Raw genomic sequence first — 27,107 nt, 5'->3', positions numbered from 1 at the left:
TGCCACAATTACTATACTTTGGAGAAACATTTACCATAAATTTTTCATAAACATTTGCCCTCCGTTGATTTCCCTTGCTACGTTTGAAACCTTTGACATTTATGGCATGTGCATATTTCTCTTTTAATTGCCCATACGTAGCAAAGGAGAATGAGGTGGGGTCCATTCCCCACTCACTAACTTTACCTTATATTTTAATTCCATCACATTTTTCTTCTTTCTTTGAATTAAATCTAACTTGAATTTTTGCCATACATAATACTTCATGACTTCATCATGAAACAATTTGACTTCCTTTGACTTTGCACTTGGCACATTTACCTTTGACTTGTATGTTATGTGGTGGGCCCCACATACTTTTCACATCAGCTTTGACTTCTCCTACGAACTTCCATGTCACCCTTTAATTCTTTTTTGACTTTGGAAAAAAAAAAAAAAAATTCCAATTACTAATCTTTTGAATTTTTTTTTTCTCATTTTTGCCACTGTCATTAGGAAAATCGGTTTTTGAGAGACTATAAGTCAATTTTTGACCCCCAAAGTGGGTCCTAAAATAATGTTGGGTCTCTAAAGATGAATTTCGAGTAGTTACATGCCTCAGACATTTCCTAAGACCACTTATTTACATCATTACATAAAAAATAATTAAAAAATCTTGTTTTGCGGAAAATTTTTAATTATTAAAAAATCCTACTTAGACCTAGCCAAATTCCACGAAATTTTTTGTGTGATCTTGTATGGTAATATACATCAACTCTAGACACTAAGATATGTGAGGGGCTCAACCTTCAAACCCAGAAAAAATGAGTGAAAAACCCCAGAAAATTATTCGCCTCTGAAAAAGAAGGGACAATTAACTGATAAAAAAACACTCCAAGGTGTACTCGTTTGTTGATCGAGTCCCAACATCCTAGGCCTATTACAAACTCAAACTCATCATTACTAGTATCATTTATTACAATTCCCCACAGGGTGTGGAATCTAGGTACAAGAAAGATGATGAAAAGATAGAAGTAGAGTTTAAAAACTTTGTTGACTGATGATATATGATGGTACAACTGTCCTCTGGATCATCCTTGGGCGTGGAGTCTTCATATAATCATCAACTGCCACTCCAGTGGTCAACATGGTCTAATGCCAGTGAAATATCTTGGGGACTCTTTGTACTATGTGACCTTTACTGATGACTTCTCTAGCATGACATGGATCTACTTCATGAAGATAAAAGACAGAGTCTTTAACAAGTTTTAGGAATTCAAAGTTGAAGAGGAAAACTTGAAGAGAAAGAAAATCAAGATCCTAAGATCAGATAATGGGGGAGAATATACTTCCAAGGAGCTCGTTGCCTTTTGTAAAGAAGACGGGATTAAGAAGAAGTTGATAGTTCCTTACAATCCACAACAAAATGGGGTTGATAAAAGAAAGAACAAAACCATTGAAGAATTTGTCAAGGCAATGATGTGTGATCAAGACTTGCCTATGTTTCTGTTGAGTGAAGCATCTATGCTAGTTGTTTATATCCAAAATAGAAGTCCTCATAGAATTTTGGAAGACAAGAAGAAGCATTCATCAGATAGAAACCATAGGTTGGTCATTTAAGATATTTGGTTGTCCAATATATATCCATGTACATAAAGATAAGACAAAGAAGCTAGAACCTTCAAGAAAGAAAAGAATATTCATTGAATATAGTGATTCATCAAAAGCCTATGGAATCTATGTTCCAGGACAAAAACAGGTTGAATTCAGCAAGGATGTGACCTTTGATGAGAATGTTGACTGTTGGAAACCTAAAGAAAGCTCCCATGGACTTTGATGATGATGAAGAACATGAAGCTCCCAAAGAGAAGATTCCAAGTCCTTCCAATTCTATATATTAGAAGGGCCTAGTGAACCAATGGATTAAATTATTGTTCCTAAAATTAGGAAGAGACCAGCTTGGCTTAGATCTACCTTGCACGAAGCAAAAGGACATGCAATAACACGTGGCACCTTTAGGGAAAGCAAGAGACCAAAAAGGTATTTTGGATATGCAGCATTGATGACCAATCTCATTGATTCTGAACCTTCCACCGTTGAAGAAGTAGCTAGCCAGCGAATTTGGAAGGATGCGATGTTGGAAAAATACCAATTGATTATGAAGAATGATGTATAGGAGATTGTGTCGAGACCTGAAGGAAAGTTAGTGGTAACCTCCAAATGGGTATACAAGATCAAGCATGTAGTAAATGGTTGTATCAACAAATAAAGGCAAGATTTGTGGCTAGAGAGTTCTCCCAAAAAGAGGGAGAGGATTACGATGAGACCTTTGCTCCATTTTCCAAGTACACTACCATTAGATCTATTATTTCTATTGCTTCTTCTATGTGTTGGAATTTACATCAAATGGATGTAAAGAATATTTTCCTCAATGGTGTGATTGAGGAAGAAGTGTACATAGAACAAGCTCAACGTTTTGAGGTTCATGGAAGAAAGTCTCATGTCTGCAGATTGAAGAAAGCCTTGAATGGATTTAAGCAAGCACCTAGAGCCTGATGTTCTCGAATTGACAACTACCTAACAAGACTTGGTTTCTCCAAAAGCGATGTTGATCCAAACCTATATATCAAAGTTGAGAAGAATGAACCTATGATTTTACTATTGTATGTAAATGACTTATTTCTTAGAGGTGTCGAGCATCTCATTCTTCAGTGTAAGCAGTTGGCCTCTGAATTCGATATAAAGGATCTTGGGTTGATGCACTATTATTTGGGACTAGAAGTATAGCAGAAGCCTAGCGAAATATTTCATAGTCAAGGATAATATTTCATCAAGATCCTACAAAAGTTTGGAATGATGGATTGTAAATTGATGGCGACTCCCATGGTGACAAACCTAAGAAAGTTGAGAGACTCTAAGTCAAATTTGGTAGATCCATCCATGTACCGCAAGCTTATTGGCTTGTTGACGTATTTGGTTGATACCAAGTCGGACATTTGCTTTTCAGTAAATACTCTAAGACAGTTCCAGGTGGAAATGAGACATGATCATTGGATTGCAAAAAAGCATGTATTGAGGTATTTGCGCGGTACAGTTGATTATGGTTTGAGATATGCCTCAAACACCGACATACACCTGAAAGGTAATGTAGATGTACATTGGGCAGGGAGTGTTGAATACAGAAAGAGTACATCCAGAGGTTGCTTTAGTTTGGGCCCCGCTATGATTTTGTGGATCAGCAAGAAGCAGAAATTTGTTGCACTCAACACTGCTGAGGCAGAATATATTGCAACTAGCTTAGCAAGTTGTGAAGCATTGTGGCTTCGAAAGCTACTCACTGGATTGTTTGAGCAAGTGTTGGAACCGACCGTGATATAATGTGACAAACAAAGCTATGTGAAGCTAACAGAGAATCTAGTTTTCCATGACAAGTCGAAGCACATCTAGATCAAGTACCACTTCATTCATGACATGGTGCAGAAGGGAGCAATGAAGCTCCAATATATCTCCAACGATGAGCAAATTGTTGATATTCTTAGAAAGCTTTTGTCCATAACAAAGTTTTGTATAGTTCAGGGACAAGCTCGAGACTTGTTCAAAATGCCTTTCTCATTGGGAGGGAGTGATGATGAGATAGCATCATGGGCTGACATTCTCCCTGTGTCAAGTATATTGACCCAAATTAAGGAGAATGGTCAGCAGAGGAGTGGCATTCTTCCTATGCCAAGCATGTTGACCTGAATTATGAAGAATGGTCCTAAAGCATCAAACTCATTTAGCATTAGGCCTCGAATTACTTAGATAGAGTGTGGCTTTTGGCGATTCACCATGTGTCTGAAGTATTACACGGGATTATGGTGAGGATATACCATAGGTATGAGGTACTGACCTGAGTTATGGTGATTAGTTGATGCTAAATGAAGCACCATGTGTCTGAAGTACTAACCCGAATTATGGTGAAGATATACCATAGGTCTGAGGTACTGACCCGAAATATGGTGATTAGTTGATGTTATTGACTTATTGATGCTATTGGTTTACCATGTGTCACAGTTATGACGTGATTATGGTTATGATTTGTTATAACCTTTTCTTAGAGAAATTTGTCAATAAAAAGAACATTTGTCTATTCATTGTGAATACCTCTCTAGCTAAGAGGGAGTGTTGAATTTTGTAGCTATGCTTGGTCTTCATAATTTATACTTTAGTCTTTCTAACGTATAATGAATTTGTAAGACATGTTCCTCATTTCATTCTCATTGTTTAGACCTTGAAAGAATTAATATAAGACATGTTCTTCATGTTAGATTTAAAAGATAAAATTTTGAATTTTCGGCTCTAAGCTAGTCAAGTCGGCCACAGTGAAGAGACACACCCATTCAAACAGGAAGATCACTATATAAAGAGCATTCGACCTTATACAAGATAAGAAATTTTTTGGCCATCTAAGCGAAGGAGAAGAAGGACGAATTCATCTCTAGCATCTATCTCTCTATCTCTCTTGACCTCGCACGTGTGAATTTATGGGCAGTTTATGGGCAACATATTCTAGGCAGACAGAGTTTCTAGGCATATTCTAGAGGTCAAAATTTGGCCTAGGCAGATCAGAGAGGGTTGAATGTTTGACTTGACTTGACTTGGCAGGAGGGCTTCTTGACCAGGTTTGACCATAGCTTGTTTGTTTGTTTGGCCTCATAGTTGACTAGCTACATTAGATGTATCTCTTGTTGAACTGAAGAATTGCTCTAAGGAAACGGTTGTTGGGTTTTACCCCAAGTGGGTTTTCCCATGGTAAACCTTGTGTTCTCTTGTGTGCATTGTGATCTCTACTATCCTAATGCTTTTATGGTTGAATTTCTGAAGTGAAATTGCTTAATGATAAACTAGAATTGTTAAAAGGAGATCTACATCATTAGAAGTAATTATCAGTATTTCAAAAATTTATGCCTTCACCATACCTCCACCAACACTTTAGCAGAACCAACCTTATTTTTTGGTCCTTAGCTTGCCTATCCTAGCTGCAACTCTGCTCCTAGACTTCCTTTTAGACCTTGTTGTCACACAGTTACACTTGATCAAGCCTCGGCCTCCCTATTCTTCCTTTTAGGTTTTCGGCTACCTGATCAAGCCTATGGCCTTCTCCTTTCATCCAACAGAGCCCAGTTCAGCCTTAGCCTAACTAATTAGCATCCTGCAACCCCTTTGGTCCTTTGCGACTTGTAGTTCACAAAACAAGCCTCAAACAACCTTACCTTAGTCTCTACTCCACAGAAATACCAGCTACTTGACCTTCTCTTCCAGTGGGCTCCTTTAGCTCCCCATAGAAGTGATTTCCTTCACACTTGATTCCTTAGCCTATCCTTTGGCCTTCAATATATATTACTCAAGGGGTGTGAAACCCTAAGGGTCATGTCCCTTGGCCTTGCTGGCCAACCTGAGCCTATATGACTCGAAATTAAATTGAATTTATTAAATTATTTTTCTCGAGTTTCAAGCCTGCTCCCTAGGGTCCAAAGCCCCAAACAAAAAATCACAAAGCCCCGCATGGCTTTTCCACTTGGAAATGCCTTCCGAGCTACCAAATTTCAACACTCCATCTTCGTGAGGAAGGTATTTCCTTTTACCTTTGAATCGAATCTGCAACCACATCCTTTTGAAAGACCTCAATCTTCGAAGACACCATGTTCCTAGAAGCTTCCCACTTCAAGGCATCCTACATGGCCATCCAAACCATGACTTTCCTTATTCCTCCAGCTCCATGACTTTTCCTTGCATGGCCATGAATTTTTTGCATGTGCCATGACTTTTCCTTGCATGGTGCATGACTTCCTTGAATGTACCATGACTTTTCCTCACGTGCACCATGATTTCCTTGCATAGTCTACGACTTTCCTTGCATGGCCTGGAAGACTCCACTTTCTCGCTTGAACCTAAAGGTTAGACTTCCACTAGGCGGCTAACTCTCCCTCCGAGCCTACACAACGTCCTCTTTGCTCACTTTGCTTTCCCTCCCAAAAAGTGTTGCAACTAAACTTGTGCCCTTACAAGGTCAGTCCCAAGTTGTAGTTGAACACTTGGCTTAGAAGACTCTAGACCACCGCAACTCAACTCTGAAAGTGTCCTCATCCTCCTGGGTCAAACACCTCATATGCACATGGCTCCACTGTTGGATGTGAAACTCTACAACCTAGTGAAGATACCATCTCATAATCAACCTGCCATCCACACGAGGCAACCTAGTCCATGCCAAAGCACTCCTTGCCAAGGTATCTAAGTTGTCTCAACTTACTTTGACAAGTCAACAAAAATCCATCAACGGTGTCAGCAATCCGCCACTCAACATACTATTGTGCACTGAGTTCTCCACCAATCCAATAGAACTCCCAACCTACCAAACCAGTCAAGACCGCATCTCCAAATTGTTCTCTATTGAACCTCAAGTTGTCCAACATATCCATAGCTCCTTATCTAAACCTTCGGCTCCACACCTAGCCAACTCACTTGGCAACATTGTTGCTTTTTGCAACAATCTCACGGCTCCCTCCTAAAGTTGACACATGTGCACACTCTAATCTAGCTGCCCTTCAAAGTAGCTCTGGTACCATGTTAGAATTTCCACGCACCCTAGCTCTGGTTTATGCATTAACTAGGAACATAAACACACTAGTAGTGCCTAACTTCAAATAACTTTGCAAAGCGGAAATATAACAGTAATCTAGATCAATATAGTACACAAGAATTTATGGCCCAACACTTGTTTCTTATTAGTCCTTCAATAAAAAAACCTAAGGTTTCCCATACCAGGGACAATGGCCCTTTAGAATCCCCAATACAAAGCCAAAATACAAGTCAATCCTTTGACCAAGTTCTAAGGTTGAGGCTAATTCCTTTAAGTCCTCTTCTGCCCAAAATATAACACCTACAACTATCAAATCACACAGTTGTAGCACTATCAGGGCTTAACCAACCCACCTTAAATCACCGAAACATCAAATGCTTACTTAGGCATAACCCTGTAGCCCACAACCCTTTTGTTGTAGCATCCTTAGGCCTATTTCACCTACATCCAACTCCTTTAGGCCTTCATCAGACCTATGTCAGCACTTTAGCAAAACCAGCCTTCTTTTTTGGTCCTTGGCCTGCCTGTCCTAGCTACAACCTTGTTCCTAGACTTCCTTTTAGCCCCTGCTACCACACAGTTGCACTTGATCAAGCCTTGGCCTTCCTATTCTGCCTTCCAGGTCTGTGACCTTCTCCTTTCATACAACAGCACCTGGTTCAATCTTGGCATGTCTTATTAGCCTCTTATGGCCCTTTACGACCCCCCTGCAACCCCTATGTATCCCTCTACGGCCCCCTCCAACCCTTTGCAGCTTGTTGTGGTTCACAAAACAGGCCTCAAACAACTTTATCTCGGTCACTGCTCCATAGAAATACAAGTTGCCCATCCTTCTCTTCCAGTTGACTGTGGCTCCTCCTTTAGCTCTCCACACACAAGTGATTTTCCTTCACACTTGATGTCTTAGCCTATCCTTTGGCCTTCAATATATATTAGTCCTATTGGAAATTGGGGTAGCTATAGGACAAATTTCCACATAAGAAACCCTAAGTCCCAATAGAAACCCACCTTGCACCAAAGAAGAATTCAAATTGGACAAAGGTAAATATTATTTATTAAACGTTTGGGCTCTCCTCATATTATTATATTGCATGACAATCTTACTTGGGCTATTAATCATCAAAGCAATTTTGTAAATATATTTAAAAGGTATTTTTATTATTATGAAATGGGCAATATGATGAAAATATCAAATCGGCTCCACTATTGGAGGATTCGCACTCTTCATGTTTCATCTCTCTACAGTTCGAATATAATTCTGAGGCTCGCAAAATACTGTGGCTCGCATCATGATCAGATTGCATGACATATCTCACAAGCACGCATTCTAATATTCAGTGGTTCAATCTATTCACAATAGACTCACATCTATTTCGTTGCGGCATCGTGTGTCAATGATCTCAATATGGCATCGCTCGTTATACTCTCTGTGGCTTCGCATCACTATCATTACTCTCATCTGAGGCTTGACATTATCTACAATGGCATCATTGCTATTTTGTTGTGACATCACATTGTACAATGGCTTTGTGGCATTGCAAGTGATTGTTACAGTGGTTCTACTCTGTGTATGGTTTGATTTGGTTCGCATATATCACAGTGACTTGTATTTGTTTCGCATGGCTCACAATGTGGCACGCTATACTTCTTGTGGATCACTTTTGTATTCTCGTGGCTCGCAATGGAACGTTATACCTCCTATGGCTCACACTTGTGTCTACAATGGCGCGTAATACTCACTACGGCTCGTAGATTATGTAATAATGGCTCCCTCATATATATATATATGTGTGTGTGTGTGTGTGTGTGTGTGGTTTTGATTATATCCTGAGGCTTGCATTCTTTATGGATCAGATTGCATCCTTTGTGGTTTGATTATATTTCTATGGTTTGCATTCTACAGTTCTCTTGATGTTATATATACTTGAGGAAACCCTCATAGTATCTTTGTATGGCAACGATATGACACTTGTGGAAACCCTCATGATAGTAGGATATTTGGCAAAGTATCTTTCAGTGATAACAATATGTGATAACTTGATCTATGTGTATGTCAATGATCTTGACGTGGCAGTGTCACTCAAATGGATGGCTCTATAATGATGATATGCCAGTAATCATGTTTGACAGTAATAATGTATATGGCAAGAACTTTGATGCACATGACAGTGCCCTTGATCTTTATGACAATACCACGATATATGACGGTAAATCGGTTGTATGATGGTTGGAAATAACCCTATATCACAATAATATGGTGATGACCTTGATAGCAGTGAGATATATGATGACAGTGACCTTGCTCTTATGATACATGATAGTAATAATGCTCTTGACAGATAGTGAAGTCTCCTAATATTGATGACACTATTGCAGTGACATGGATGATGCTACTTGATACAGTGATATGATAGCTCTCTTGGACTTGTTTGATTATCAGAGATCAGATTGTTCAGTTCACAAACGAAGTTGTGAACTAACTTGGGTTGGCTCTAGGAGGCCTTATGTGATTGTTGTATCTCATTCTTACTGTACTTTGTATCTCAGCTAAACATTTGATGAACATCTAATAAAAGAAGAATCTGGTTGGATTTTCCCCCTTGTGAGGTTTTTCCCTGGTCTCTGACCTAAATCCTGGTGTCTCTATTGTGCATGTTTTTCTTCTATTATTCTTTATTGTTCCACTGCATTGTTGATGTTTATTGTTCGCTCTACATAATTGCTAATGAGGATATGATGTTATGGGGCGGATGTTATATGAAACTATTGAAAAGGGTTTATAATGCAATTATCTACAGCAAAGAGCAATCTAGCCCTAAAAATTAACAAGTCCAAGGGGTGTGAAACCCTAAATGTCATGTCTCTTGGCCTTGCTGACCAACCTGAGCCTACATGACTCAATTAAATTAAATTTATTAAATTATATTTCTTGGGTTTCAAGCCCACTCCTTTGGGTCCAAAACCCCAAACTCAAAACCATAAAGCCCCAAAGGGCTTTTCCACTCGGAAATACCTTCCAAGCTACCGAATTCAACACCTTGCCAATGACACCCTGATCTTCTTAAACGGAAATCTCGGACACTTGCAAACCATGAAATATCTTTTGAATATCGTCTCTTTGGCCACTATTATGGTCATAAATCATTCCAAACCCTCCCTAATTTGGTGACGGTTGAGTAAGGAGGAAATATTTCGAATTCAAGATTTACTTTCCATCCATGTGGAAGTGATATGCGAGGATTTAAAATACCTTGGGTTTATTCTACAGCCCAACCACTATTGAAAGGTCGACTAGCATTGGTTACTTTCAAAAATCGAGAAAAGGATTCTAGTACGATGTAGCAAGTGGCTCTCCTAGGCAGGCAGATTGGTCCTCTATAAGTCAGACGGCAAAGCTATTAGATTTATAGGGCCTCATTGTTGGATTGTGTAGCTCGGTAGGACTTCCACATCGGCTTGTGTCTTAGCATGTGGAAGATTGCCTCCCTAGATGACAAACTTTGTAAAGTGATTTTATAAAGTACCTTTTATATTTAATTATTAAAAATGACTTAAGTGGTTTTAGAAAGTGGTTTTTTCTAAAAGTGATTTTGTAAAGTTTGAGCAACTTAAGTGATTTTAGAAAGCGGTTTTTTCTAGAAGTGATTTTATAAAGTTTGAGTGACTTAAGTGATTTTAGAAAGCGTTTTTTCTAAAAGTGGCTTAAGTCATCTCAATGAAAGATTAAGTCACAACCATTAATCTTGAGGTGGCAAGATTTAATGGTTTTAGTCATTAATGAGTTTATAGAAGGAGAAGGGAAGTGAAGAGGCAATACTTCCTCATGAGATTTGGAGAAGAGGAGGAGAGCCAAGGGAGAAGTTTAGCGGAGAAGGGAAAAGTACAACAGGTATAGCAGTAAAGACAGTAACCAGGCAGCACAAATCCCAAGGCATAGAACAGGCACAGAATTCGAGGCAAGGACAGGATGATTTTCAAGGCAGCTAGGCTGCATTTATTGCAGAGAGGAGGCACAACATCTGAGGTTGTTTGAGGGGGGCTGAGCACTGTTTTTTGAGGTTGTATGATTTTTATTTAATGTTGTATAACTCTCTGATAAAAAATAAAATTTCTCCCTCTCTCTCACTAGTTTTCCCTTTGGGGTTTTTCTATGCCCAAAAATATTGTGTCAAATGGTGTAAGTGTTTTCTGTTCATTTCCACTGCAAATAATTTTCAGACTTTGTATTTCTGCTCATAAATAGTTGTTGAATGTGTGAGAATTTAATACATTACTGCTAAATATTTATTGCTGAGTCAAAAATCAGACTTTAGCTAAGTGTTTAACGAAAATCCTACAAGGATTTATCAGCTTGTAGGTGTTTTTTTCAACACTCACAAGCATGAATTCCTATTGGAATACTATACAAAATAAAAACAACTTTCCCTGCACTTTTTGTGGGCAGTGAAAGAGGAAAAAAGACCCTTTGTTCTCAGCTCATGGAACAAATTCAAGATTTACTTTCCATCCATGTTAAAGTGATGGGTAGGGGACTAAAATACCTTGGGTTTATTCTAAAGCCCGAGCCCCAACCACTATCTAAAGGTTGACTAGCATTGGTTACTTGCAAAAATCGAGAAAAGGATTTCAATACAGTGTAACAACTGGCTCTCTCGAATGGGCAGATTGGTCCTCTGTAAGTTAGTAATCGAAGATATTCCAGTCTATTGGATCTCACTAGCTTGGATTCCTATTGGAATACTATGCAAAATATAACAAATTTCCCTGTGCTCTTTGTGGACAGGAAAAGAGGAAGAAAGACCTCTTGTTCTCACCTCACAGAACACTATAGCCATCCCAAAACTCTGAGAAGGATAGGGCCTAAATACCTGTTATGGTTCTCCAAGGCTTTAGTCAGCAAAGGAATCAGGAAACTCATTCAAGGAACGGGACTCTGGGCACAAGTAACCTACCAAGGGTCCATTATCTTGAAGGCCATCACTCAAGCTTTCCCCCTAAATGGTCAAGGTCTACGAAGGAAGGTGGGCAGCAGGTCTCAAGTCCTCATTGGGAAGGATCCCTAGATAGGGAGCTAACAAAACAACATTCTCCCTGGGGGTTTGGTACAGCTGTTACATGAAAATGGTTCTTTTTATTTAAGCCAAATCCTTTCCAAAGACTGTGAGGGGACAACAGGGCTAGCTTTATCGTGTTGATCTAAATTTGGAAGGTGATTATGCCATTGCCCGGGAAAATTACACGAGAGCATTTAAACATTCCTTTGTTGTTATCTCTCATCAGTCAAATATCTTTATCTACGCACCCAATCCTTCTGGAGGGCATCGCCCAAATGTTGGATATCTATGCATGGCACAAGGAAATGAGCCTCCTAGATCCCCATGGTGGAGGAAAAACTATGGAAGCTAAAATTACCCGCAAAAGCTAAATTATTTATGTGGTTAGTTCTTCGAAATAAGGCCCTCACTTGGGATAATATCCAGAAAAAATATTTTCATGTACCTAGCAAATGTATCTTATGCTCTCTATCCTCTGGATTAGTTAAACATCTCTTCTTGAGTCATCCTTTCATTCAAGCAGTATGGAAACAGATTGGACACCATGAAGATCAAACATATGTCTGGGAAGGTTCCTCCATAGAAGAATGCCTAAAAAAATGGATATCATCAGAACACAAACCTCAACATAGCAAATTCAACGGTTCTTCACAAAATCCCTCTCCTTCTCTTACGCCTGAGACAGTAATTCAGACTGCTACACCTGGGGCCTTTTTTGACTGGGCTGCTCAAGGATCCCCGTCTGTGGTTGGAAAAGGGGGAATTATTTATATGTCAACAGCTCACTATATCTCCTCTGCTAATATAGGCCCTGCCAAAAATAATTTTTTGGAAATATCTGCACTAAAATTGCTTATCCAGATTGCAAATGAACAAGGGATTTCCTCATTTGATATCCAAGAGGACTCAAAGCTTGTCATCAATTGGATGAAAAGCACAGCAAGACTAAGCAATTATGCTCTTGTGCCTCTCTATCAACAGATTTTGCAACAACACACACCTTTTATACATATTTCCTTTGAACATATTTACAGGACCAGAAATCAAAATGTGGATCTCCTCTCAAAGGTTGGCTTGGCACTTTAGAGTGACACATGGAAAGTCACAAAAATTGAAAAAGGCCAACAATTAAAACATTTTCACGACCCTTGTGACTAAATAATGTCTTTACATATAAAAATCTGAAGCAGATTTTTGTAAATTGAGTGACATATTTGTCACTTTATGAGTGAGTATGTATGGGAATATGAAACATAAATATGCAGTTTTTTGGGAAAAAACAGATAGTTTTGAAGGAAAAAATTTTATTATAAACAGTTCAGGTGATAAAAATTTCAATGGCATGAGTGATTATATGTTTTCTACAGAAGTGCGAAGCCTCATATATGTGATTTATAGCCACTAGAATGCCTGCAGGCATATGCTGATGTAATTTTGTTTATATAAATAAAATTGCAGACTTTTTGTCCTGGGAAAGAAAAAGGAATGAAGGATGGTATATAATTGAAGGACCTTTTCAACAAGGCTACTGAAGATGTAAGCTGAAAACAAGCGGATCAACTTATAACAAATCATAAGACTGAAAATAATTGCAAGGGGTTTGATTGAGGATGCGTAACCAAATATATTTTGGACCCCCTTGTGTTCTTCATTGCAAGAACCTCCTCTGTAATGATATAAATAAAAGTTCATAAGGGTTGGGAAGACAACAAATGAAAGAAAGATGTTGCAAACTTTCATTATTAATCATGTACCATCCATGGAAAATTGGTAATCTATGGGAAATATGTCGCCTTGCAACTTCTGTGATATGAACGGACCAAGTTTGCTTCCACCTTTACTATTTCATGGTGACTCTTAAAACATGTGCCAAACACTTAAAGAGAAAATAGTTTCCCTTGAGAGGTAGAGGTGGAAAGGGTCCTCTTACCACAAAATTTAACAGGCCTAATGCAAAAAAACACCAGGAAACCTTGATCTTATAGCAACAAAAAATCAGCCACCACTGTCACCTCAATGGCTTTTCTTCAACTATTCAGTGGTGGATGTTATCCTCAAAAGGGAGGATTCCCTACAAAAAATCACCAGCAAGATATTCAACTAAAGAAGGTGCAATAGTGATGCAAGGTCTAATAATTGAAGGAAAAGGTACTAGCCTTGAAACACTGAGATAAGAGTTTCCGAGAGATCAAGTACATTTTTCTAAGACTTTCATAATTTAGAATAAGGTTGCTATAAGATAGGGTTTGTATGATATGCAGATTTAGGGCACACAATGGCATATAGCAGCTTGAGAAAATAGTTTATCAGTGATAGGATCAATAAAGAAGCAATGGCTATGATGGAGGCAAGCCAAGGTTAAGTAAATAATGGCTTTTAATGGCTGGAATTGCATATGCCAGCAAATAAAATCAAGATGTCAGCGCCCTAATTTTGGGGTACAAACATGCAATTAATGCTAAATTGTCTTTTTATATTTATTAAATGCAATCCCTTTCAACAAGGAAATTACAAATGGACAATAAATTGCTATTAAATACAGATTTAAACTAACATTCACCCTATTTACCATTATTTTAAGAGAAAAAGGAGAAATTCAAATGACCACCACAAGCTAGTCTAGTGCCTTCTCTCATTTGGGCAATGGAGTTAATGATGGCAAGGTCAAAGATAGAGGAACCTGAATGAGGTGGGTGGACTAAGAAGCCTCTCTTAGAAACCCTAGAAACTTTCCTTAAGTGGAGATTTAAGATTAAAGTAGGCATACACAAAGTTCTTTTGATGGATTCTTGAAAGATTAATTTTGGAAAGCATAAAAAACAAGATTTCATAAAGATATTGCACCTTTTAATATGGCACAAAGAAACCCTAATTTCAGAAATTTGCATGCAAAATGGAAGAAAATCAACAATAAACTTATACCACTCAATCAAAAATCACTTCATCAATCCAAGACAAGTCTCCTCATAAGAAATTATTCGCCCCAAGACAATTTGCTCTACAAAGATCACGTTGCAGCCAAGAAAAAAGAACAAGAGAGCTAGTGTGCCCTTCTCGAGAGAGAGAAGTGATGTGAGTGTGATGATCCAAAATGAAAGTGACTACCCTCTATTTATACATGAGGGTAACCAAGTCACTTTTCACAAATTTACAAGTAAAAGTCCTAAAAGTTTGCTTGAGCATTCAACTAGGCCTAAAGGTCACAAGCTGACATTAAGATAGCATTAAAACATAATAAATACATCAAAATTGCCCACCCGTGTGGGGATAAAGGCTTTCTATGACGATGCCATCCTCTCAAAATGGTCAATCTCAATCAAGCAAGTGACAAGGAGGCTCGTTAGTGCTCTTGTTGAAATTGTAACTAGGGTCGGTCATCATAATTGTCATTGTACTTGTATCATTATGTATTTTATGTAAAAACAAAAGAAGAAAAAATTATTATTTTCTAGCATGTTCTTCATGCTTTATTTTGGTCAAAAGAAATATGTAAAATGACATGTTCTTCATGACCCTTGTAAAAGAAGCAAATTTGAATTTTTTGAAAAGCACCATTTGTCCTCCACTAAGTTGCAAGAAACGCTGGCAGAGGAGGAGTTTCCATATGGAAACGGAAACGGAAACGAAACGCGTATGGTACAGCCCAAAAACGTGTTTCTGGCCGTACTGGCACCTTTCTCGAGGTGGAAACGTGGCCAGTACAGCCGGAAACGCGTTTCTGGGCCGTACGATGCCGTTTCCACATGCAACTTGACTTTTTTTTTTAATTATTAATTTGTCTTCTAATTTTTAATTAGATTTTTCTAATGCCTTCTAGTTGCTTCTAGATGCCTGTCTAAAGTTATAAAAGTGAACTTTTGTCCTAGTGTTGATATGCAGTTCATCAGGAAGTTTGAGGCATATGCAATTCATGGTAATGTTTAAGAATTAAAGTAAAAGAATGAAAATGAAAAATAAAGGAGAATATCACTTTTACTTAAATTTTTAACATTACCATGAAATGACTCAGGATGTTTGAGAGTGGTTTTGCCCTCATTGGATTTCATATGGGGAAAGTAGAATTTTAGATCTCACTCAAAATCCAGCAGACTTATCTGTTTTTCAGGATTTTAGGATTGGGGGGATTGCAATGTTTCCATTGGATTTTATCATGTACTAGGGTATGGAACTTGTATTTAATCAAGAGAACCAAGCCCTCTATGCAGGGGAGACTCCCAATAATCAAGAGCATGTAGGGTACTAGGGTATGAAACTTGTATTTAATCAAGAGCACTAAGGTCGTTCGACTATGTAGGAGGAGACTCCTAATCAAGCACAAGACAAGAAATTAGAAATTTCTCGTGGCTGATTTTGGATATTTCTATTTTCATTATGTGATCATTCATGAGTAAATGTGATGTAAATTTAGAGACTTATAGTTTATGCATTGACAATTGACAATTTTATCATGATGTAATAAATTAGAATGTATCATATATGCTTTATGATTGCACATATTTCTTAAATGTCCTAATATATATATATATATATATTCGTGTTTCCTCGTTTCCAAAATTTGGGGGGGTCACGTTTCGTACCCGTGGCCGTTTTGGAAACTCGTACACGTTTCCCCGTTTCATGCAACCTTGGTCCTCCATTTTTCCAAGTCGGCCTGCCCAAAAGACATGTCCTTTCAGATGAAGGAAAAACTATATATTGGCACCTATCTTCCAACATTTGGTAAGAAATTTCGGATATCATATGTGGAAGACAATTCGGATCTACGGCATGAAATTCGCAGATACATTAACGAAGGTTCTAAGGCTCTTATTGTTTGTAATACACGAAGATCCAAGGCTCTCTGTGATGTGAATTTTCTATGACATTTCCCTATGATGATGCGAGTTTCAGAGAGTTAGGAGGGTTGACTTGGCACTTGGATCACTGGCTAGTTTGACTTGGATTTCTCTTGTTGACAAAGAATCTATAAGGAAAGGATTGATGGGTTTTCCCCTTGTGGGTTTTGCCTTGGCTTCTGGCCTAATCTCTGGTGTCTCTTGTCTCTTGTGTACTTTTTCTATATCTTTGAAGGTATAATTGCTTGATGACATAAATAAATGAAGTAAATGCTAAATATATAGATAACAGTTACAAGTAATTATCATGTTCAGAAATTCTATCTTCTATACAAATTTCAACACTCATTCCAAGAAATCATCAAAGTGCATGAGTATATCTCCAAATAACTCTGCCATGACATCATCTCCAAGAAGGTTCACATCACCCTTCTAGGGCACATGGGAATTACATGGCAGGCTCTGAGGCAACTGTTGGCACATGGGCATGATGTATTAGCCATCCCAAGTCATCTTGGTGATAACCATCCTCATCTGGCCTCTGGAACAAGTCAATGTTCATCAAACAGGGTCAAGGCCAACCAATGGGTGTCCTAGTTCCATCTGAGGCACATCATCAAAGAAGCCAATGCTTTTTCTTCCTGGTACAGCATTTCAACATCTAGAAGTGTAGCAAGGGGCACACAACCATGTGGAGTCTCATCAAAGCCCAATGTCTCTCTTATAATGACAACATTGGGACTATAAGGTCATGTCTGCTCTAAACAATGGGAAAAATGTTCTATGAAAGGTGTTGGATATGTGTCAAGTCTTCCTTCAAACAATCTTTGATGCATGAGTCAAATGAACCACCTAAAACATAGCCTTAAGATCAAGTGAGATCTACATCATCAAGGGCAAAAACAATTAAAGTATCATCGTGAGCCATATTCAACGTTAGGGGTGCAAAAATAGTTTACACAAACCTTGCCTTCCAATGTCTTTCTAGCTCAAAATTTGTAAGCAAGTTACCACACTTGTGTTAGTGATGATTATGCCTTCAACCCCATTACATGCTTCTAGCCCCAAAGGGGAAGAACTTTTCATAGGTAGACCCATCAATCCATCTGTGCATGTCATAATGATGGTGATGGGATGGGCAAGACTTCAAGGAAGATGGCCATAGCCATGGTACCAGCTAGAGGGGGTTCCAACATCTCTAAGTAGTAAGTACTATAATGAGAAGAGGGACCAATGTGGAGGCATGAGATACCCTTTCTTCGACATATTTTGTCCATCCCTCTAATGCTTCTTTTACTTTAATGATTTATCTTTCTTTCGTGCATAGCTTAGGAGGCCAAGCTTGCTTTGTGCTCTTCCAATGTAACAGTTTCTTGCTCATCAAAGTTGGGACATTCAAGAGTTCCTTTTAGATGTGGCACTAAATGTTGAGGCATTGTGTTATGAACATAACAATAGTAATATAAATAATGATAAGTTAATTAGTAATGAAAAGATGTGTCTTATCCAATGTTGAAAAAATCAGAATCGGAAAAAATCGGCAACGATCGAGAAAGCATCGTTTCAAAAAAAATTGGCTAAAAAATCAAAAACTATCAGCAAACATAAACAAATACATAATATGGCCCCATGGGAGCAGCTCGATCGGCGATCCCCGTGATATGAAGTCTTTGTGAAGTGTGTGGTTCGAGGTTCAAATCCCCCCCGAAGAATCATGTGAGACATATGTGGGGGCACACATGGGTTCACCTAGAGGCATAGTGGTAGCAGTCGAAATTGACCCCATGTCACGTGAGTACGAGCCTAGTCCAGTTGCCGATTCCTCTAGATGAAATCTGAATAATAGCCTATTGGTGAACTGATTTATCATTTACGAACTGGACAATGAACATTTTGATATTTGTGTTGTTGCAAACTCTCAGTTGTGAATATGAATCATGCTATATTGAAGATGGCCTGGTATTTGTTATGAATATCAATATGGTATCGCTTTCTATATACACCCAGACAAAGTTGAATGACTTGGAAAAAAAAATTGTGTAATGAGTGTCAGTATTTAAAAAACTCATGTATTCTTGCATTTTTATCTAAACAAAAACTAAAATGATTCTTCTTGTGAAACCCATGAATTTTGTTTCCCATTACAAACCCGCTTCTCTCCACATCTAACATTTCTCATTTATGGTAACGTAGTTTCACAACTGACAATATATGTTAATTAAATAAACAATAAGTACTTATAAATCAGCAATTGTATATAAATTTAATCATCTGCCCATATTCTACTTCTCTTCTTAACAGAACCTTTCCTCCTGTTTATCTTATTATTTCTCTTACTAAAAAATCAACCCCTTTAACTAAAACACCATTACTAAGCACAATGATCTCTCAAATAAACTTACAAAATAAAAACGGCAAATAAAGCATTTGAGCCCACAGTAATAGAAATGCTCAACAAAAGGGCCAATTTTGCAATGTGCTATCTTAAATATTATCCTAATGGCTAAATGATGCCCACTGATTTTGACTAAGAACATTAAGGTGGCTTCCTGATGTACAGAACTCATAACAGATTGGATGTTACAACACAGAAATCATGGTATTACCGATACCAGTCTCCAGCTAACAAATCAGAATCAAAAGGAGTCAAAACAAGGGCCATAGCAAATATCATTATTATACAATATAGCATTAGCAGTGGCTAGCATTGTTTTTAGTAATTTTAGAAATAGATATTTGTTTTGTATGTTTCTGTGGAGATCCCATTACCCTTAAGACGTTGCCTTACTCAAAACAAGGTAGAAAATGTAACTCCACAATTACTTCTAAATTATCTCTTTAAGAAACTGATACATAATGATATATGGTTCCACAAGAACCATCAAGAACATAATCATATAGAAATTCAAAGCAAGGAAAGAACAGATGAGCAAGTTAAACTGTGAAACTCTGGAGGAATTCTGAAAAGCTAAGACAGTGGTATCATATGCCATCAATTGAATACTTACATTTGGCCATGTTTCAGTGATGAATTCCACGATATCATACAAGATGTCTCCTTGAACATCAATCTGTTCTTTTTCAGTTGGACCCTAAAACCAATTTAGACATCTCTTTTAGTTAATGATAAATTAGCCAAAATCATCTACTTGAAAAGCAGATTTACTTTTCAGGTCCCAGAAAATTATTGCAACATTTAACCAGCAACAGCATTGTACTTAACTTAACTACTGATGCTCCAAACCAATTTAGACATCTCATTTAGTTAATGATAAATTAGCCAAAATCATCTACTTGAAAAGCAGATTTACTTTTCAGCTCCCAGCAAATTATTGCAACATTTACCCAGCAACAGCATTGTACTTACCTTAACTACTGATGCTCCACTTGCAAACTTCTTCCCCAGTTTTTTTGAAGCATCACTCAATTTAATTCCTGCAGCATTTAGAGAATATGTTCAATTTTATGCCCCATGACCTCGCTGCATCCTAGAATATTACTGTGATTCATAAATAAGAAGAGTTCTTCTCTAAAGAACAGTATTCCCTGGTAGGAAAATCATGAAAGCAAGGCCTTGTACCAAACAAACAATGATGACATGGCATATGAAGCAAAAGGCCAACTTACCAAACATATCAAGGCCTTTCACAATGGTAACACATTTGCGCTTATTTCGAACAACCTTCTCAACTACAACCTCTGGCTTTTCCTGAAACCAAAATATCAATAATAAGTGTCCGCTAATTAACATGAAAACAATATACTCTGGTTAGCATGAAGTCATGGACATATTAGACATTATAAGAAATTGTGTATCGCAACCTCTTGTTCAAAATTCAAATGGTTTAGTTTCTTCACATTATAAACATCATGACAATGCTGCTAGAACACAGCTGTCAACTCCCAGAAAGTAATACATTTTTCTTAATCCTTCCATCATCTGCACACTTAATCTGCCAAGCCACTTTCTAGTCTGTCTTCACTTATTTGTTTTTCATTATCCATTATGTTATGGGAAGATATGCAAAGGATGCTACAGTAAATTATATTTTGTAGATTTATTTATGGAAATGACATTGAATATTATTAATTGTCTGTGTTTATTTATTTCTTGTTTACGAAATATTTTTGGTTAGTTTGCAATAGACAATTTACTTTAACATTCATAACTAACCAAAATCTTATTACCTTTCCGCTGATCATGCTTGCACATGGGTAATCAAATAAATGCATGTGCATCAATATATGTTCTTTTTCTACTATTACCTTCCTACATTTGGTGTATCATTTGACATATAAGAGATAACCTTAGTCTAAAGCAATAGATTTGCATCCAATTCGTTATGATGCTGCCATGCAAACATAGAATAAGGATGTGCCGATTGTATAGCTTTCTTACCTTCTTCTTTATCTTCCCGCCTGGTAATCGTTTTACTTCTTCTTGCTTTGATTCACTTCCTGCAATACCAGCTAAGAACCAATCAAAATATGGACTTGGGCCTACAATAATTCTTTAAAAGAAAACAAATTACAACGAGACACCTTTAGTTTATTTAAAATTGTGACTGCACAGTTATGATCATTGAAAATAATACACAGAACATTTAACGCAGGGATTTTAGGCTGCAAATAATATGCAGAACAATTGCCACCACACAAATCTGTTTACAGAAACCATTGAAAGAGTTTAATCTTTCTGTAATTGCAAGGAAAAATAATACATTTGTCAGGATCTCAGATAGCATAGAGAACATACTTGCACATATCGCGATAGTATCAGAATTATTAAGATATTATGGACAAAACCCAAGTCACCAATATTATTGCCATAAACTATTGAAATAATTTGCCCAGTTGAAATTATCATAAGTTGAAGGGAAATTATCACCCTGCTGCTGGAAACGGCAATATGAAGTTCTGGTTTGGGTTTTTGAGGGTCATTTTCATTTTTTCTTGTGCCGAGATTGAGCTCTGAGATAGTGTGAGTCTTGTGACCATTTTTCATCAAACAAACAAGGAAAAATCCATTGTTTTCTTTGCCATCATCTGAGCATTTTTGAAGTGGAGATCTACTACAACATACCATATCCATATTTACTGGTATGTAAAAAAACAATTGTCTTTCTTTTCTTTGTTTTCCAAGATTAGTATTGTTAAAATTGGCAACTAGGGCCAAATTCCTCATTGGGCAGCTCCCCTGAAGAAGATAATTGTGGCATTGAATTCCTCTTTTCGAGAGAACCAAAATCGACCTAAATATCGTCAATTTTGGATAAGGAAAAATATTTATTTATTCAAAAGAAATTTTAAGGCATGACCTTATCAAGGCGGGAAAATTGAAAAATTGAAATTTGAATTTGCATCCAAATGTCAAGGTCGGCTTGGGGCAAATTAAAACGCTCTCCTCGTCCTATAAATAGCTAAGTTACCGGATCCGTCAGGCCTAGGTGCTGGATCCGCAGATCCCCGGATCCGTTGGTATCCGCCCAAGATTCGTATGGATGACAGGTCAACAACATTGTGTTACCTGCGTCAACTCGTTGACTGTAGGATAGACAAGACAATGGATTTTTTTGGGTTTCATGCTGGTAAATGGATTACTCGGCCAGCGAAGGCTTTTTCAATGGTTAGGGTTAATGTAAAATTGAAAATCAAATTCCCATCATCTCGCTATTGCAAGCAGATGGATCAGCGTTTTGGGCTTTACCTTCCCGCCAATATCTGCATTTCGACATTTCCTCGTGATGAGTCGTGTCCTCACATAAGTATATTTCCTTCCAGTCGACATGTCCTCAGATAAACTTTACGACATGTCCTCACATAAACTTTACGTGAGAGTTCGATGATTTAACTCTTGAGGTTTTGTTTTGTAGAGTTAAAAAATGAGGCTTCAGCATAGATTTTTGAATATATAAAAATTAATGTTGATAAACCATGACCATTTGGCATGGTTATTAGTGAACTTTATACACCATTCAAAAGGTGAAAGGTAAAGTTTATATCGAGAAATATTAAAGTAACCTATTGAACACGTAACGTGTTAAACTAACATGGTATTTTAAATATATAAAAAGTAATGTTTATAAACCATGGCCATTTGGCATAGTTATATTAAATGTGAACTTTATCAACCATTCAAAACTTAAAAAGTAAAGTTTATTAAAGTGACATGGTTTATAAAGTAACTTACTAATAAGAAATTATTAATTTAAACTTGTCTAAATAATTACGGTTAAATAATTATAAATGATACATTAATTATAAGACTATTAATTTAAAATATTAATTATATGTATAATAATTATATTCATAATAATTAATATTAAATATACATTAATAATAACATATTTCATATATATATATGAACATTTGTTCATACTGCATCCACCTAATAGATATTGAAGAAGAAAAACACTGAGGGATTGAGCTCTAGAGCAGCCATGAAACCCTCGCTGCGCCTTTGTGCCCTTGTTGCTCTGCGGCCCGTGGCTTTGGGCCCTCTGCCCCCCTTCTCAGCGTTCCTTTTTGAGCTTCTACGGTTCAGAGCGCACGTCTTCTGCTGGGTGGGACGATTAAGCCGGGCTCGCCCTCATGGAGGTCCCGAGCTCACCCCAGGCAGGCCTGCCTTCATCTGCCGAAGCTTTCTCTCGGCTCTTGGCTGGCTTGCCGCAGAAGAAGAAGAGCGAAGCAGCCAAGTTTGTCAAGAGGCTGGAAGATATTCCTGAAATCTCCCTGCCGCCTGAGACCCCGATTCAAGTTGCCCTCTCCTTAGCTGAGCGAGCTCTCGTTGGCTAGTTCACCGGTCTATGGCCTTCTCCTAAGACCATTGAATCCTGGGTAAACAGAAACTGGGCTCCTCTAATCAAGAGCAGCATCACCTCTTACTTCTTAGGACGAGGGTTTTTCCTCTTCGAATTCACCTCAAAGGAGGACAAGGATCTGATCTTCCAGAATGGCCCCTATTTCATGGGCCCCCAGGGCTTGTACCTCAACAGATGGACGTCGGATTTCAACCCTGCAGTCGATGTCCCTTCAGCTATCCCTGTATGGGTCAGACTTCCTAATCTCCCAATCCATTGCTGGAACTGGGACTCGCTAAAACACATCGGAAATGCCCTTGGGAAATTCATAGATAGGGCAAACAACAAAGAGATATGAGACAAAATGGTCACGAGCTATGAAGGAGATGAACAGGTAAAACAAGCTAAACTTCAAACTCTCAGGATTCAATATGAGACTCTCAAGATGTATAATGATGAAAGTGTGGCTAATTATTTTCTTCGGGTAGATGAGATTGTTAATTGTATGAAAAATTTGGGTGAAGAAATAAAAGAGGCTATAGTAGTTCAAAAGATTCTAAGATCATTATCCCCCAAGTTTGAATCTAAAGTATCTGCAATAGAAGAAAAGGAAAATCTCCGTGTTCTCACTATGTCTCAGCTACATGGAATTCTAACTGCTTATGAAATGAGAAGGGGAGGTCCATCAGACAGAAGGGAAGCTGCTTTTAAGGCATCAGGCAAAGAAGATTACTATGAAGCAAGCCATGTTCCAGAAGAAGAGGAAGAAGAATCAAATTTTGTCAGAAATCTTCAAAGGGGTTCTGGAAGGTTCTGAGGTAAGCTACCTTTCAAATGCTTTGCTTGTGGAAGAGTAGGTCATTATGCTGCAAAATGTCCTTATAAGGATAAAGGAAAGGAACCTGCTAGATGGAACAAGAAACAAAGTGCAAATAAGAAAAGCTACTACACCCATGAAGATAGTGATGGTTTATCAAACAGTGATGAAGATGAACAAGGTAATAAATATAAGTTGTTAATGGCATTTGAAGATGATGATTATGAGGATGCTGTAGATGTGAATAACCTCTATGATGAAATTACTAGACTCAAGAGATGTATAGAAGAAAAGAATGTGATCATTGATACTCTACAATTTCAAATTGATGAAAAAGAAAAACATCTTGAAAAACTAGAAGGTGAAATTGTTGGTCTCAGAAAAGAAATTGAGAAAACAAAAGCTATTAATCTTAAGTTTGTCAAAGGATCTGAAACTTTGGATGAGATTATCAATGTGCAGCGGTCTCCTCTAAACAAGATAGGTTTGGGTTACAATGGAGAAACCTCTCAAGCATCCACCTCAAAAAGTTATCTTGATGCGGCAAGAAGAAATGAGCAGAAGAACAATGAAGATAATCAGGTAAAGCAGGGACAAAATACAAACAGAAACTATCAGGGGCAATCCATCTTAAGGGTGAACAAAAGCTACAACCAGCCACAGGTAAAATCTTCTCAGTTTGGTTCAAGAATAGATGAAAATAGAAATTACAATCAGTTGGCAGGTAGATTCAATAACCGCAGAAGCTTCTTCAATGGACAATGCTTTTCTTGCCATAATTTTGGTCACAAAGCAGCTCAATGTGTTGCATATAAAACAATCATGACTAGGGAAGCTCAAAAACAAAGAAGTATGACAGGGATGACAAAAAGGACCTATAACAACTTTTCGGTTCTTGAAAATGAAGTCGAATGTTCTATTTGCAATAACTTTGGTCATGAAGAATCTGAATGCAGGAGCAGGTTTCAGCAGAAAAAGAAGCAAGCCTCAAGCACCAAAACATGGAGAATAAAGGAACCTCAAACAGAAAGATGTGGAATAGCATTTTATGCAGAGGGACAGGAAAATCTATGGTACATTGACAGTGGATGTTCGAAGCATATGACAGGTGATAAAGAAAAACTTGAATCTTATTCTGTTCTAGAAAAAGGAAAGAAAGTCTCTTTTGGAAACGATACTCCTGCAACTATAAAAGGAAAAGGCATTGCTCAGTTAAAAGGAAAGGTCAAAGCTGGAAATGTTTTGTATGTTGATGGATTGAAGCATAATCTTCTAAGTGTCAGCCAGATGTGTGATCAAAGAACCGAGGTTATTTTCAGATCGAATGGATGTCTTGTTCGTGATCTTGATACAGGTAAAACAGTACTCAAAGGCAAAAGAACTCCAAATAATCTGTACATATTTGAAGAATGACAACAACAATGCTATCTAAGCAAGGATGAAGAGCACTGGTTATGGCATCGAAGGTTGGGACATCTAAGCTTCTCACAAATAAGGAAAGCATGCAAATATCAGGCAGTTCGCGACCTTCCAGATATCAAAATTCCTGACAACACCATATGCAGATCATGTCAGTTTGGAAAACAAACCAGGACTAACTTTCCAGAGAAAGAAGGATCAGCTAGCATGCCTCTTGAGCTAGTACATACAGATACATGTGGTCCATTCAGGAAAAGAACACCTAGAGGAGAGGAATACTTGATATTATTTATTGACGATTTCTCCAGGTTTGTCTGGTTAGGACTTATGAAGCACAAAGATGAAGCATTCGAAAAATTCAAATCCTTCAAAGCCTTGGTTGAAAATGAATCAGGTCACAAAATTAAGTGCCTCAGATCCGACAGAGGTGGGGAATTTACTTCAAATGAATTTTTCGATTTCTGTGATGAACATGGGATAAGGAGAGAATTCTCTACAGCTAGAACTCCTCAGCAAAATGGAGTTGTTGAAAGAATGAACAGAACAATCCAACAAATGGCTCGTGCTATGCTTGATGAATCAGGAACTCCCGCAACTTTCTGGGGTGAAGCTGCACATGCTGCGGTTGTTATTCTCAACAAAACAAATGTCCGGGTGAACAGCACTCAAACTCCTCATGAGCTTTGGAGTGGCAGGACTCCTTCGGTAAAGCACTTCAAAATCTTTGGGAGCAAATGCTATATCAAGAATACTGATGAGCAGCTTGGCAAACTTGAACCTAGAGCAGATGAAGGCATTCTTCTTGGCTATTCTCCACATAGCAAAGCATACAAATGCTACAATAAAAGACTTGGCAGAATTGTTGACAGCATTGATGTAGTGGTTGATGAGAAGGGATATATTCCTAGGCAAGTACATCATGAAGATATAGAAGAAGATGAAGGCTACCCTCAAAGACAGAATAATGAAGAAGAAGAACCCCAAGGAGAACCTCAAGGAGAACCAGAGGAGCAGACAAGAATAGAAGAGAAAACTCCATCCAGATATGTTCAGAAGAATCATCCAGAATCTCAGATTGTGGGGCAGAAAGAAGCAGGTGTACAAACAAGAAGAACAGTTGCAGAAGCCTCAAGCTATTTGGCATTACTCTCCTCTACTGAACCACAAAATGTGAAAGAAGCATGCAAAGATGAATGTTGGGTGAAAGCAATGGATGAAGAACTTGAGCAAATCGAAAAGAACAACACTTGGGAGCTGGTTCCTAGACCAAAGGATAAGAATGTTATCGGAACAAAATGGGTCTTCAAAAATAAATTGAATGAAAATGGAGAAGTAATTAGAAACAAAGCCAGACTTGTTTGTAAAGGGTATGCGCAGCAAGAAGGAATAGACTTTGAAGAAACTTTTGCTCCTGTTGCAAGACTTGAGGCCATCCGAATGTTCCTTGCTCTCTCAAGTTTTCAAAACTTCAAAGTATTTCAAATGGACGTGAAATCAGCCTTTCTGAATGGAGACTTGGAAGAAGAAGTGTACATTGAACAGCCAGATGGGTTCATTCTTGGAAATGATCCAAATCTTGTATGC

General features: G+C 37.9%; 1 protein-coding gene across 2 annotated transcripts in view; it reads right to left on the bottom strand.

Moving 5' to 3' along the window:
- Positions 1–27,107, bottom strand: part of LOC149222174 (Translation initiation factor SUI1 family protein) — a 148,196-nt gene that overhangs the window by 64,166 nt on the left and 56,923 nt on the right. For both annotated transcript variants that reach the window (XM_089385300.1, XM_089385299.1), the window contains exons 3-6: positions 20,887–20,945; positions 20,115–20,196; positions 19,855–19,922; positions 19,496–19,579 (exon numbers count right to left, since the gene is read on the bottom strand). In XM_089385300.1, coding sequence (XP_089241426.1) covers positions 19,496–19,579; positions 19,855–19,922; positions 20,115–20,196; positions 20,887–20,945 — 293 coding nt within the window. The remainder of the gene's footprint in view (positions 1–19,495; positions 19,580–19,854; positions 19,923–20,114; positions 20,197–20,886; positions 20,946–27,107) is intronic.

Source organism: Pinus tabuliformis, chromosome Q (assembly GCF_031772625.1).
Source record: "Pinus tabuliformis cultivar Carrire ecotype Pingquan chromosome Q, CPIR1, whole genome shotgun sequence".
Classification (NCBI taxonomy): domain Eukaryota; kingdom Viridiplantae; phylum Streptophyta; class Pinopsida; order Pinales; family Pinaceae; genus Pinus; species Pinus tabuliformis.
The sequence above is the reverse complement of the archived record's forward strand: the minus strand, read 5'-3'. Positions and strand labels throughout refer to the sequence as shown.